Here is a 14975-nt window from a genome sequence, read left to right on the forward strand (position 1 = left end):
CAGACACTGAAAAAAAGTGGGGGGTCTTAGTGGTCCTTTTACGGCCATTGTATCTTACATGAAAAAAATGTCAGCTCTCAGCAGACCAAGTAAGTTTGCAGGACTAGGAGTAGCTGGAGCTCTTCCTGTCAGCAGGATCATAAAAAAAAAAAACCCAAACCCACCAGAGTGCCCCAGACTGACATCACCTGCCTCCACTGGACTCTTCTGGCACTTAGTCCCTGTCTCCTGCACACTGTGATGCATCCTTGACCTGGAAGTCCTGGGACTTCTCATCCCAGCACTCAAAAGAAGCTTCCGTGATGGAATGGGCATGACATAAACCGGGAAATACAAAGGCAGCGTAGAGGCAAACAGCAGCACATCCCATGTCATTACCTGGGATGTTTCCGTTCATTAGGAGCATGCAGGAAAATTGTTGCTTATGCAGAACTGCCTTTGGGCCCTGAGGCAGTGTGAGGCCAGTATAAAAGCCAGCCCAACTGGTCGCTCTCTCAACCACTTCTGTCACCTCCTTCTCCTTAGGAACCAGGTGAGTTGGAACCCCCTTTTCCCCTCCTCCTCCTCCTCCTCCTCCTCCTCTAGAGAAAGATCGAGCCTTCAAGAACAACTCAACTGCTACCGGCTCCTTGGTCTTATTGTCAGGGCTCTGAGATCGTGGTCGGTGGAGAGGGCAAAGGAGAGATGGTCTGTCACGGAGAGAGTCTGAGGCTGGGCTGAGGTAGCTTTTTGACTACAGGCTAGGCAGGAGCATTGCTGGGCCTTCCTGCTATGCGAAGGACTCGGCTGAGCTCAGGCAAAGAAGCCCTTGTTCCCCCCTGCACAGCCTCTACCTCCCCACCCAGCAGGTGCCTTGGCTTCCTTTTGGTGGGGTTGCAGGCTGTTCCTCAGGTGTCCCTGTGCTCTGCCTCCTCCCTGGCCTCTCTCCCAGGTGAACCACCAGCCCCGAGACATGTCCTGCTCCGACAAGTGCCAGCCCTGCCAGCCCTGCCAGCCCTGCGGCCCAACCCCGCTGGCCAACAGCTGCAATGAGCCCTGTGTCAGGCAGTGCCAGCCTTCCACCGTTGTCATCGAGCCCTCTCCCGTGGTGGTGATTCTTCCTGGCCCCATCCTCAGCTCCTTCCCGCAGAACACTGCCGTGGGCTCCTCCACCTCTGCTGCTGTTGGCAGCATCCTCAGCAGTAACGGAGTCCCCATCAACTCCGGCTGCTGTGACCTCTCCTGCATCACCAGCCGCTACTGTGGCAGCAGAAGGTGCTCCCCCTGCTAAAGCCACTGGTGACAGCCCAGACAAAGAGCCCCGGGAACCCAGAAGATGATGCTAGACCAAACAACGGAGATCGTGACCATTGCTTGGAGAGGGCCTTAGCATGCCCCACTCCTCTTGCAAAGGGTGTCAGCCCTTTGGAAAAGGCCAGCCTGGGCTCTCCGAAAACATGGCCAATGCCTCTCATTCCCTTCCTCCACTCTCTCCTTTCCCTCCTTTTCCTTTCTTGTTTTCTGCTCCCCTCAGCCTTGAGGCCCACCAAAGGCAGCTTGGGGGGACCTGCCTGCCCCTTTCCCTCTGGGGGTTGCTGGCACTTGGCCGCCTGTGGCGATCCTTTCACTGTGGCCTCCTCTCAGAGACATCTTGTTTCCCTCTTTAGACTCATTAAACTCTGCTGCATCCCACGCTCTGGCTCTGTGTGGTCCTTTCCTCTCTGAATGCTCTCTAAAGCTGTCCAGGGAGAAAGGAGCTATGCTGGGAGGGAACAAATGGGTGAGCAGGCGGACCCTTCCTCACTCCTAGAGGACTGGGAGGGCAGGACACACTGCCTGTTGGCCTCCTTCAGTCCCTGTCCCTTGGCGCTGAGGACAACATCTCTGGCTACTCCACAGGCAGTGACCATCAGCCCTTCCCTTGCTGCATCTCTGCCCAGAAATATTCCCCTTGGCCTCCGAGCATGCCCTACAGGTGGTGATCCCAACTTGTGCTGTCTTCATGGGAGGACCCCAGTGCTGCAGGAGGCCCTGGGAGGTCAGCAGCCCCACAAGCACTCCAGGCAGCTCCTCTTGCTCTGGATGGAGCTCTGCTGGGGGAGAAGGCTCGGCCAGAAGACGGCCGTGAGGATGGAAGGAGGGGATGGTAGGAGAAATCATCTTGGCGAGAGCCCAGAGCCTCCTCCTCCTCACCTTCCCACCCACCTCCAGAAGGAAGGGCCACGGCATGCATCCAAGGGCAAAGACGGCTAGGGCAAGTCGCCTGTTCTTCCGTCACGCCCATACAGTGCCCCGTGCAGCCCCAGGGGTTCATTACACAGATTTGCAGGGCTGAGGTGTCTTGCAGAGTGCACATCCCCAACTCCCATCCGACGGAGCAGCTCCAGGACAAAAAGGGCTTTTGCATGGGCCTGTGTATTGGGTCTGGCTGAGATGGAGTTAATACTCCCCATAGCAGCCCTCATAGCACTGTGCTCTGCATCAGTAGCTAGAAAGGTGTTGATAACACACCAGTGTTTTGGCTACTGCTGAGCAGTGCTGGCACAGCATCAAGGCTGTCTCTCCAACATTTTTGCCACCCCCCCTCAACGGCAGGCTGGGGCAGGGCGAGATCTCGGGAGGGGACATAACCAGGACAGCTGACCTAAACTAACCAAACAGATATTCCATACCATATGACGTCAGCTCAGATATAAAAGCTAAGTAAAGGGAGACGGAAGGGGGGCATTTTTTGTCTTCAGGAGCAACCACTACGCGTACTGAAGCCCTGCTTCCCAGGAAGTGGCTAGACATCGCCTGCTGATGGGAAGTAGAGAATAATATCATTTGTTTTTCTTTGCTTTCGCGCGCGACCTTGGCTTTCAGTTTATTAAACTGTCCTTATCTTGACCCACGAGCCTTTGGTTATATTTTCTTCCCCCTGTCCAGTTAAGAAGGGGGAGTGATAGAGCGGCTTTGGTGGGCACCTGGCATCCAGCCAGGGTCAACCCACTACAGCCTGCAAGATGACACAGGAGAGGGACTGACAGTTCCTCCCATGATACGCTAGAGAGAGCACAGGTCAGAACAGCCCATGCTCCCTCTTTGCAGCTCACGGCAAGGGCAATCCCATCCTGGGGTGCGGGGAAAGAACAGTTCCGCGGCAGAAGATCTCTCACCACCTTCTCCTTTTCCCTCAGGCCACTAAGCCCAGACCCTCACAGAAACAGCATCTTCATTTGCAGATCTCTGGGTGCATAGTGGAAATAGGGGTGCCCAGGGAGAACTGAGGGCCCTACCCGCAGAGCCCCGCCTTGCACAGAAGGGCCTCCTGCCTGGATGCTGAGAGACGAGAACTGCACTGTGCCCCACGTCCTAGCTTCCTCCTCTCCTGAAGCCTAGAGCTCATGGGGAACAGCCTTTGGTGCTTGAACCTCGGAAATTTGGGACTACAAAGACAGCTGAGATCTTCTGCACTGACCTATCTGTGAAACACTGAGAGTGGATGGGCCGGAAAAGAGAGGCAATGAGGGATGGACGGTTGGGGAAAGAAAAGCTGTAAACCTGTCCCTAGTTCCCAGGTACACAAGCACAAAGGCCAGCTGACAGCATTGCCCAGCGTCCTCTGAGGGCAACAACAGCGGGAGAAAGAGACTGCTCCTGATGGCACAGATTCAAGGAGAAGAAAAAGCATGTGAATGACAAAGAGTCATGGCACCTCTAATTGCCATAACTGGTGTGAAACTAAAAAGACCTTGGCTGGCTTCCAGACACCCACCCAGCTGCTTTCTCACTCTCCCTCCTCAACAGGACAGGAGGAGAAAGTAAGGTGAAAAAGGTCACAGGTCGAGATAAAGACAGAGGGATTACTTACCGATCACCATCACAGGCAAAACCAGGCTTGACTTGGGGAAGATTCATTTACCTTATTGCCGATTAAAAGTACAGCAGGATGGTGAGAAACAGCAAGAAAACCCCTTGAAACGCCTTTATCCCATCCCCACCTCTTTTTCACAGCCTCAACTTCCCTCCTTCATTCACAGCTCTTCTACTTCCTCCACCCTTGAGCACCACAGTGGGATGCAGAACGGGGCACTGTGGTCAGTACACAACTGTTCCTTTCTGCTGCTGTTTCCTCCTCACGTTTTCTTCTGCTCCAGCATGAGTCCTTCCCATAGGCTGCAGTATTTCAAGACTGGCTGCAGCGTGGATTGTGTCTACGGGCTGCTGTCCTTCTGGATAAGACTGCTTCAGCGTGGGTCCTCCAGGGGCCACAGTTCCTGCCAGGAGCCTGCTTCAGCATGGGCTCTGCACGGACCACAGTTCCTGCCCAGGATATCCACCTGGTCTGGCGAGGCATCCTCCATGGGGGTATCTGCTCCACCATGGTCTTTCCCTCGGGCTGCCTGGGAATCTCTGCACCATTGCCTGGAGCACCTCCTCCTCCTCCCTCCTCTCTGGCCTTGGTGTTTACAGGATTGTTTCTCACAATTTCCTTTTCTCCATTCCTCGCTTCCTGTGCAGTGTTTTGCCCTTCCTTAAATACGTTTTCACAGAGGCACCACCGGCGTTGCTACTGGGCTCAGCATTGGGCAGCAGTGAGTCCCTTTTGGAGCCAATTGGATCTGACTCTGTCAGACATGGGTGTAGCTGCTGGACTCTTCCCACAGAGGCCACCCTTGCAACCTTGGCCCCCAGCTACTGAACCCTTGCCACATAAACCCAATAGATAGAGTGGGTCCAGCAGAGAGTGAAGCACAACTAGGTGGATAGGAATTTCAACAGAAGAGAACCATTCCAGGCTTCAGTAAGGGACAGAAGTAACTGTGAATAACCTCAAGAAAAACGCTATTGCTGGTCACGCTTTACGATTTGGAAAGACATGCTCCAAAAACACAGCCATCTAATGTGCCTGGTAAATCTTTCTGAATGCCTTTATTAAGCGGCGTGCATGGAACTAGTTATGGTGGTTGCCTTATTTTTATTATCATCAGATCTTCACTGCTGTGTTTCACATGCTCCCTGCACCTCTTTGAAACCCCATGGCACTTTCCCAAAGCATTCTGCCTGGCAGGTCCCTGAGGGGACAGAAACCTGCTCTGACGGTGTGCAGGGTTGCAGTTTTGCCTTCTGTTTTGCGCAGCCACTGTACACTCCAGACATGAGAGCTATCCCAGCTTTTCTCCAAAACCCCGATAAGATCATGGGTCTGCAAGTGTGCGCAGACTTTGAGCTTGTCCTGCTCGTGTTCTGGCTCAGGCTCTTGTCTTACATGTGTCTGGGGTCAGGCTGGGAAGGCAAGTCAGTGAGTCAGTGAGTCCAGGTCAGCATGATAGTCGTCAGGGTTCAGCAATGTCCAGCAATCACCAGGTGTGTTCACAGAGGCGAGGCAGGTCTCAGGTGAAGCTGGGAAGTCACCAGCATGTCAGGGTCCAGAGTGAGATCAGTGTGGTCCATGGCCCGATACAAGCACAGATGTGTCACAGCTGGAGCTGTAACTCAGGTTGGGGCCGAGCACTAGGACTTAAGCTTGAAAGCTGCTCCCGTGGGAAGAGGAGGTGGCAGTGGCTGAAGCCTCCCAGCAGCAACATCTGGCAATGATCTGAGCAAGGTCAACGAAGGGGAGCGGGTAGACCTCAGTTAAAACTACCTCTAAGCTGGATCGGAGGCAAGGCAGACTAAGATGGAGGATGCACGTGTGCTCAGGCATGCCTGCCTGGAACCATCAAAAGTCTGTATGCTCACATAAAGCACATCATCAACTGGGGACTCTGCTGAGGAGATGCTCAGGACCACACTGGCAGGACAGGTGTCATGGTTTAACCCCAGCCAACAACTAGGCACCACGCAGCCGCTCACTCACTCCCCCCCACCCAGTGGAATGGGGGAGAAAATCGGGAAAAGAAGGAAAACTTGTAGGTTGAGATAAGAATGGTTTAAGAGAACAGAAAAGAAGAAACTAATAATGATACCGATAACACTAATAAAATGACAACAGTAATAATAAAAGGATTGGAACGTACAAATGATGCGCAGTGCAATTGCTCACCACCCGCCGACCGACACCCAGGTAGTCCCCGAGCGGCGATTCCCCGCCCCCACTTCCCAGTTCCTATACTAAATGGGACGTCACATGGTGTGGAATACCCCATTGGCCAGTTTGGGTCAGGTGCCCTGGCCCCTCCAGCTTTCTCACTGGCCGGGCATGAGAAGCTGAAAAATCCTTGACTTTAGTCTGAACACTACGTAGCAACAACTGAAAACATCAGGGTTATCAACATTCTTCGCATACGGAACTCAAAACATAGCACTGTACCAGCTACTAGGAAGACAGTTAACTCTATCCCAGCTGAAACCAGGACAACAGGACTCAAGTACCCCGGGGAAGCACCAGGCCCCAGACACCCTCCTGGCGTTGCCTGACGACCTGCAGGGTCTGCACAGGGAGGGGATGAGGCAAATGAGCCCAGCAAAATTGTCCTGAGAGCACTGTTACTGTTGCAATGGGGTCAGACACTCCCAGCAGAAGCCCACCTGCGTGCAACAATGAGCGACCACCAGCGAGAGGTGGGGGAAGCAAGAGAAAAGGATGCGGCACGTCCTCCCACATGAGAGCCCTTGGGCGTGCGGACGAGAAGCACGAGCGTGCTGCCCATTTCCTGACAACTTTGCCACAAACAAGCCCACAGGAATGACCCAGGTGTACATCACCTGCCTGCACGGGACCCCTCCAGCACTTGAGCTGAGTCTTCTGCCTGCACTGACGTCTGTCTGCCTGCACTGACGTCTGTCTGCCCCAGAAATCCTTGGGCCTCTCATGCCAGCACTTACAGAAGCCTTCATATGGGAAAGCACATGGCATAAGCCAGGAAATGAAAAGGCAGCAGTGCAGGAAACCAGGACACAGCCCATACCATCAGCTGGGATGGTTTGCATGTGACATGAGCTTGTCAGAAAATTATTACTTCCACAAAGGGTGCCTCTGGGCCTGAGGCAGTGCAGGACTGCTATAAAAGGCAGCCCGACTCTCTGCTCTCTCATCCACTTCTCTCGCCTCCTTCTCCTTGGGAACCAGGTGAGTGCGGAGCCTTTTCTCGTCCTCCTTCAAGATCAGGTCTTTCCTCCATGTATGTCTCAGCTGCTATGGGCTGTCCTAGCCCAGGGCTGGGAGCTGCTTCTCATGGCAGAGGGAAGGGGAGAGAAGGTCTTCTGCAGAGGGAGGCTGGGACTTAGTTGAGGTGGCTCCTGGCCTTGGAGCTGGGCAGCGTATGCTGATCCAGGAGGTGCCTTGGCTCCACTGTGGATGGGTGCAGTGCTGCTTCTCATGTGTCCCCGTGCTCTGCTTCCCCTCCCCCGTCTCCCAGGTGCACTTCTTGCCCAGAGACATGTCCTGCTACGACCAGTGCCAGCCCTGCCGGCCCTGCGGCCCAACCCCGCTGGCCAACAGCTGCAACGAGCCCTGTGTCAGGCAGTGCCAGAACTCCACTGTCGTCATTGAGCCCCCTGCTGTGGTGGTGACCCTGCCCGGCCCCATCCTCAGCTCCTTCCCGCAGAACACCGTTGTGGGCTCCTCCACCTCCGCTGCTGTTGGCAGCATCCTCAGCAGTAACGGAGTCCCCATCAACTCCGGCTGCTGTGACCTCTCCTGCATCACCAGCCGCTACTGTGGCAGCAGATGTCAACCCTGCTAAAGCTGCTGGCAACGTCCTCGGGCAAGAACCTCAATAACGTGGTGCTCGCCAGAAGATAAGAGCTTTGGGCCACTGTTTCCATCTTCCAGTCTCCACTCTGTCTCTTTCTTTTGCTGTCGGCATCCCCCAATGCCAGCCTAGTGGGGCCTGTTGGCCTGCGTCCCTCTGCAGGGCAGGCAGATGGACACCCTGCAGGAGCTCCACTGCATCTTAGTGGCTGCCCCTGGTGCTCCCTGTGAGCCACCTCCTTTTCTTCTTTAGACTCATTAAAGTTGTGCTGCATCCCAGCCCGGGCCTCCGAGTCCTCCTTCCTTCTGAGGCAACTCTTCCAGTCTGCTCAGGGAAAAAGGCGGAGGAAGGGGAGGGTGGGATTCCCTGCAGTGACTTTTGTCACTTGGCAACACGGTAAATTAATTTCATGGTTTCATCAATGAACTGATTGTAACTGCTTCCGAGGGATGCTCAGCTTAGTGGGTGCCTCACCTCAGCTTAGCTCCTTTGGGCAAAGACGTTGGCAGCTCTCGCCAAGTGCTGTCTCCTCTTCCCCATCACACTTGATGAAATTTCTACCCAGGGTCTACCTTCCTACTAACAGGCACCTTGGGCATTTCAAGTAGGCAATTATGAATGAGGCAATCAAGAAACCAATGCACCCAGGAATTACCACACAGACGATGAGTTGCAACGGGAGTCAGCCATTTCATGGCAATGGTCAGTTCCAGCAAGCCAGAAATGTCAGTCGGAAGGCTGCCAGGTCCTCCCTGCTCTGGTGTACTACCCGCACCTCAGCCCAGGCATGGTCAGACCTTCCTCTGGGGTAAATGGGTTCTGTCAGTCAGCCACAGGGGCTGGTTTTGTCCCTCTGACAGCAACAGAAATCACAGATTTAACCCACCACAGCTTTGTTCCTTCACTCTTGTCTGGGCAGCCGATTCCTTCTGGTCACGTACTGGGCCACGGTAAAGGAGAACAAGTCGCTGGTAACTGATCTCATTCCCCTGGGCTTCCCAGACCTCTCACGGTGGGCACATGGCCCCACGTGCCATTATCTTCTCCATGTACCTTCTAACTCTGGTGGAGAATGGCCTCCTCATTGTCACCGCGTGGACCAATCAGCACCTGCAGACCCTGATGCATTTCTTCTTCTGCATCAGGTTTCCTTTGTGGAGATCTGGTACACCATAACTGTTGTGTCAGAAATGATGAAGACTTTCCTTGTCACCAGGAAAATCATTTGTGTTGCCTGCTGGAAGGCACAGTCATTTTCCCCTTCCTCCTGGCTATCACCGAGTTCATGATCCTCTCGGTGATGTCCTTTAATTGTGATGTCACCATACGCAAACTGCTCCAGTATACCACTCATGAAAAAGAAAATCTGCTTCCTGCAAGCCCTGGTAGCATGGACATGGGGTTTGTGGTCATCTTCACCCAGGTGGCTCTCCTGCTGAATCCCATTCTGCAACAAGAAAGCCACCGCTGGGATCCAAGTCCCCTGACTCGGCCTCTGCTGATCCAGTACCAGCACCCGCCGCCGCCCCCTTGTACATGTTGAAGGTGACCGAAGCGCTGGAGAACCTGTCCTGTGAGGAAAGACTGAAGGAGTTATGTCCTTTCTCCCTGGGGAACAGAAGGCTTGGGGGGAACCTCATCACGGTATTCCAGTGGCTACAAAGAGGACGGAGGCTCTCTCATCACAAGGAGTCACAAGGAGAAGACAAGGGCCAACGAGTACAAGTTGCACTGGGAGAGGGTTCATCTTGACATAAGAAATATATTTTTTTACAGTAAGAACAATCATTCACCGGAACGACCTCCCCAGGGATGTGGTAGAGTTCCCACCCCTGGAATTTTTCAAGATGCGCTTGGACAGGGTTGTAGATGATCTCATCTAGGCTCCCGTTCCCATGAAACGTTGGACCAGATGATCTTTCAAGGTCCTTTCCAGCCTGGACTATTCTATGATTCTATGATCCTCTCAGTGATGTCTTTCAATCGTGATGTCACTGTATGCAAACGGCTCCACTGCACCACTGTCAAGACAAAGAAAATCCGCATTCCAAAAGAGTTTATTGCAATTGAGACTAACATTTTTTTTGCAGAGAAAATGGGATGCTGCATGGCTCATGTCCTCTTCATTTCCTAGACTTGTTCACCTAGTGAGGCATACACTGCAGGCAGGGAATAGCAAAGAGGGACATGAACATTTGAACTTCTTCTCTGGAAGGCTTTTGTCACGATCAAGAGAAATGAGAACCCCCAAAGAGTGAGTCAGCAGGTCCACATTAGACTTCTGTCTAAGGCGGCAGATCATAGAATAGAATCATAGAATCATTTTGGTTGGAAAAGACCTTCAAGATCATCAAGTCCAACCATTAACCATGCCCCCTAAACCATGCCCTGGAGTACCCTGTCCACTCGCTTTTTGAATACCTCCAGGGATGGTGAATCAACCACTTCCCTGGGCAGCCCATTCCAATGTTTGACAACCCTCTCAGTAAAAAAATTTTTCCTAATATCTAACCTAAATCTCCCTTGCCTCAACTTGAGGCCATTTCCTCTTGTCCTATCTCCAGACACCTGACAGAAGAGACCAACACCCACCTCACTACAACCCCCTTTCAGGTAGTTGTAGAGAGCGATAAGGTCTCCCCTCAGCCTCCTCTTTTCTAGACTGAACAACCCCAGATCCCTCAGCCGCTCCTCATAAGACTTGTGCTCAAGGCCCCTCACCAACTTGGTTGCCCTTCTCTGGACACGCTCAAGCAGCTCAATGTCTTTCCTGTAGTGAGGGGCCCAAAACTGAACACAGGACTCGAGGTGCGGCCTCACCAGTGCCGAGTACAGGGGAACAACCACCTCCCTGTTCCTGCTGGCCACACTGTTCCTGATACAGGCTAGGATGCCGTTGGCCTTCTTGGCCACCTGGGCACACTGCTGGCTCATATTCAGCCGGCTGTCAACCAGCACGCCCAGATACCTACACCCAGAGGAGCGTACTGATTATCTAGGTCTTCTAGGTGAAAGCTCTGTTGTGTGTTGAAGGGCTCCATCCAGGGGTCCACTGCCTGGGGCCAGGGCAGAGCAGGGCCTTGGACACATGCTGGGGCTGTGCCTTCCTGGACGTAGTACTAGTACTCTTCCTCCCCATGTAACTGCCCAGACTGGTCCTGTTCCCTGCAGAGCCTGGCATGGGGAGAGGTGTCCTACTGTGAGGGCACAGCCCTGCCCTTCGGTGTGTCCATGTGGTTCCCAGTGGTGTGCAGGGTCTGCTGTGTGGACACATATTTAGCTAACGGTTGCAAGAGCATTCCAGATGCCTTTAGAAGACCTTGAAAAGAATAAAAAAGAAGACAAAAAAAGAAAGATGCCAATTAGAAGAACACAGGTGCACATTCCACGATAAAGGGAACTTGGCACAAAGAACCTCAATTCGGCAGTTTATCTTGACAAATTAGACTGAGACAAGTTTCGCATGTTTTAGTTAGTATAACCAATTGTGTCCTATGTTTATGCGCGTGTACAGTGTTAGTATAACCAATTATATCATGTTTATGCGCGTGTACAGTGTTGATATAACGAATCATATTTTATGCTTGTGCGCGTGTACAGTGACTTTGCAGAATATGTGACTATAAGTATGTGTGTGTTTTAACAATAAAGGGTCGTCTGCTGTCTGCTTTCAAGATTACAGGCATCCGTCTACTTCAGTCTCCTCAAATGGTGACCCCGACATGATTGCGGGCCGAGAAAACGCTGGAATTGCTGGAAGTGCGTCCGGAGGAGACTCTAGCCGAACGATCGTGTAGCCAGCTGGACTGAGCGGACAACCTTCTCCCGGGGGATCAATCACCCTGCTTGTTTGGAAGTCAGGTGAGCGGCTAGGAGGATTAAAATGGGTGCCCAGATGTCTGTGGAAGAAGGGGCAATTGTACAAATGCTTTTGCATATCCTCTCCGTGAGAGGGATTAAGTATGATTCAAATACTTTACGTATGATGCTGAAGTGGCTTAAGGACCATGGTGCCCCCACTTCGAATGTAGAAGTCTTTGAAGTTAAAAATTGGGAAGAAATGGGAAAAGTAATTTGGGACTTTGTACCGCGTGGGGACGTGAAGGCTCAGAAAATCTCTGCTACGTGGAGATTGGTGCTGGAAACGTTGAAAGCCCTTAAGGCAGAAAAGGAGGTGGCTGCTGCTGTAAAAATTTCAATTGAATATACCCCGGAAAAAAAGAGAAGTGTGTGTGGTGAGGTGGTAAATAATTCGGACAGTGATGAGGAATTAAACACCGAGGGAGATGTCATTAATGGAGGCAACGATCAACCTTTAAGTAACCTGCCTCTCGAGCAGAGACCTATCCCCTCTGCACCTCCTTATGAGACAGATACATCCCCAGGAGAAGCTACAAACAAGCGATGGAAGGACATAAATGATAAAATGTTAACCGAAGGTCTAAATCCTGTGGCTTTTCCAGTTACAGTCAGGCAGAATGCCCCAAACGTGTGGCAACCTTTCAATTGGGATTTAATAAAAGAAGTACGGAAAACAGTAATGGCTAATGGACTGTCTGCTCCGTTTAGTCAGGCGTTATTGGAGAATATATTTTCTGGTCAAATTTTAACGGGCTTTGATTGTACACAATTGGCTACAATGATTTTAACCCCGACTCAGCGTCTATTATGGAAGGTGAAATGGGCAGAATTATGTGATTTAGCAGCACTAAGAAATTTGGACCGCCCAGAAGGAGATCCGCGGTATATGATCACTTCTGCACAAATGATGGGGACTGGTGACTTTGCAGATGTTAACAGGCAAGTGAGGCTACCGGTGGAAGCATTACAAGAATCAGCTTCCTTAGCTCTGAAGGCAATGGTAACCTTGCCTGAAGCTGGAAAGCCAGAACAATCATTTACAAGTATAAGGCAGGGTAATACGGAACCTTATATGTCCTTTATTGGTCGTCTGCGAGATGCTATTGAAAAGCAAATAGATAATGCTGATGCCAAAGAAGCATTGATAATAAAATTGGCCGTGGAAAATGCAAATGCAGACTGTAAAAAAATACTACAATCGATGCCAGGAAGAGTGACGCTAGTAGATATGATAGAGGCCTGTAACAAAGTTGGGTCTTTGGAGCATAAAACTACATTAATGGCCAATGCTTTTGCTGTAGCCATGCGAATGGGTACAAAAATTGTTAAGAAATGCTATAAATGTGGACAACCGGGACATTTGCAATTTCAGTGTAAAGAAGGGCAAAACAAAGTGGAAGCTGGGCCTAATATATGCCCTCGTTGTCATAAAGGGAGACATTATGCTAACCAATGTAGATCTCGTTTCACAAATGAAGGTGTAGCTCTGCCACCTCGAGGTACCCCATCGCCGGGAAACTACAAGAAGAGTGTGAGGAGCGGTGCTGGAAAGCTCCGAAAGGACCCCAGAATGACGCCAAGAAGGATGTCTGGCAGAATTGCCAGCCCGAACAGCTGGAAGTGCCGGAGTGGATGTCTCAACAATAGAAACCATTCTACTATGGAACTCTCAGGTACACCGTGTGCCAGTAAACGCACAAGGACCATTAGGTAATGGGCTTAGTGCCCTGTTGTTGGGACGGTCTAGTATAACATTACAAGGAATTTTTGTGCTTCCCGGGGTGATTGATGTGGACTACACAGGCCGTATTTATGCTATGATTTGGACGCTGTCTCCACCAGTATCAATACAGGAAGGAAGCAGAATTGCACAGCTAGTCCCTTTTAAAGCAAATGTACCATGTAAGGTTAATCAACAGTGTGGCAATGCAGGGTTTGGATCTACGGGATTAGAAGCTCAAATTATGTGGTCAATGGAGATCAATAAAACAAAACCTAGTATATCAGCAGAGTTACAAAATGCAAAGAACAGGCTAGAAAAAATAAAATTACAAGCATTAGTGGACACTGGAGCAGATGTAACGGTTCTGTTGTGGGAGGACTGGCCTGTTACTTGGGAGCTTTCTGAGATGGATTTGAAACTGTTCGGTGTGGGAGGATTATCAAAAACTCGACAAAGCAAATATATGATTCAATTGATTTGTCAAAATTCAGTTTCTTATATCAAACCTTATGTAACCAATATCCCTATGAACCTGATAGGCAGGGATGCATTAAGTCAAATGGGATGTGTGCTTAGTACAGGAGACAATTTTGTGGCGCGGCCATTGACGGGCGACCATGCCTAAAACTGAAATGGAAAACAGAGGAACCGATTTGGGTAGATCAATGGCCGCTGACTGAATCTAAGGTCGCCATCTTGAAACAGTTAGTACAGGAGCAATTGGAACAAGGGCACTTGGTGAATACCACGAGCCCTTGGAATACACCAATTTTTGTCATTCCAAAAAAATCTGGGAAATGGAGACTATTTCATGATTTAAGAAAAATAAATGAAGTAATGGAAAATATGGGAGCCCTTCAATTAGGGTTACCCACGCCTACTATGATTCCACAAGGATGGAACATTTTGATTATTGATTTAAAGGATTGTTTCTTTACAATATATTTAGACCCGAAAGATGTGGAAAAATTTGCCTTTTGTATCCCCACCATAAACAAACAGGAACCCATGGAATGTTATCATTGGGTAGTTCTGCCACAAGGAATGAAAAATTCTCCAACCATATGCCAATCCTATGTATCCCAAGCTCTAAAAGGGTTTAGACAACAAAATCCAGACTTGATTATTTATCACTATATGGATGATATCTTGATAGCAGGGAAAAGAGAGTTATCCGAAAAGCTCAAAGAATTGACTACACAATTGTCTGATTTTGGTTTAAAAATAGCACCAGAAAAGGTACAAAAAATGCAACCATGGAAATATTTAGGCTGGAAGATTTTAGAAAAAACTATAGTTCCACAAAAACTGGAAATTACAGACAAGATTGAAACATTGAATGATGTGCAAAAATTACTGGGGACAATCCATTGGGTTCGAACACTGTTGGGAATAGATGATGAGCTTCTGACCCCTTTATTTGAAATGTTACGAGGCGACACTACCTTAATGGCACCTCGACAATTGACCCCTCAAGGTAAACAAGCATTACAACAGGTAGCAGATATAATATCCCAGAGTCAGGCTTTTAGAATTAAAGAAAATCTTGACATTAATCTTAGCATTTTAAACCAAGAAAAACAACCCCTCGGGATCATATATCAATGGGAGGGAAGTCACAAAGACTTGTTAATAATAGAATGGATCTTTTTAGCTCACCAGGCCCGAAAAACCATAATTTCTCGAATTGAAATGATTTCAGCATTAATTATAAAGGGGAGACGTTGGATTAT

The 14975-nt window shown here is 50.3% G+C and overlaps 1 protein-coding gene and 1 pseudogene across 1 annotated transcript; both read left to right on the forward strand.

Annotated features, from left to right (window-relative positions):
* Positions 1 to 291: 291 nt before the first annotated feature.
* Positions 292 to 1665, forward strand: LOC128140720 (feather keratin Cos2-3-like). Its single transcript, XM_052784929.1, has 2 exons — positions 292 to 532; positions 932 to 1665. Exons 1-2 carry the CDS (start codon positions 425 to 427, stop codon positions 1268 to 1270), a joined length of 447 nt encoding a protein of 148 aa, XP_052640889.1. The 5' UTR covers positions 292 to 424; the 3' UTR covers positions 1271 to 1665.
* Positions 1666 to 6899: 5234 nt separating this feature from the next.
* Positions 6900 to 7895, forward strand: LOC128140725 (feather keratin Cos2-3-like; annotated as a pseudogene).
* Positions 7896 to 14975: the final 7080 nt, after the last annotated feature.

The sequence above is a fragment of the Harpia harpyja genome, chromosome 4 (genome assembly GCF_026419915.1).
Source record: "Harpia harpyja isolate bHarHar1 chromosome 4, bHarHar1 primary haplotype, whole genome shotgun sequence".
Classification (NCBI taxonomy): Eukaryota; Metazoa; Chordata; class Aves; order Accipitriformes; family Accipitridae; genus Harpia; species Harpia harpyja.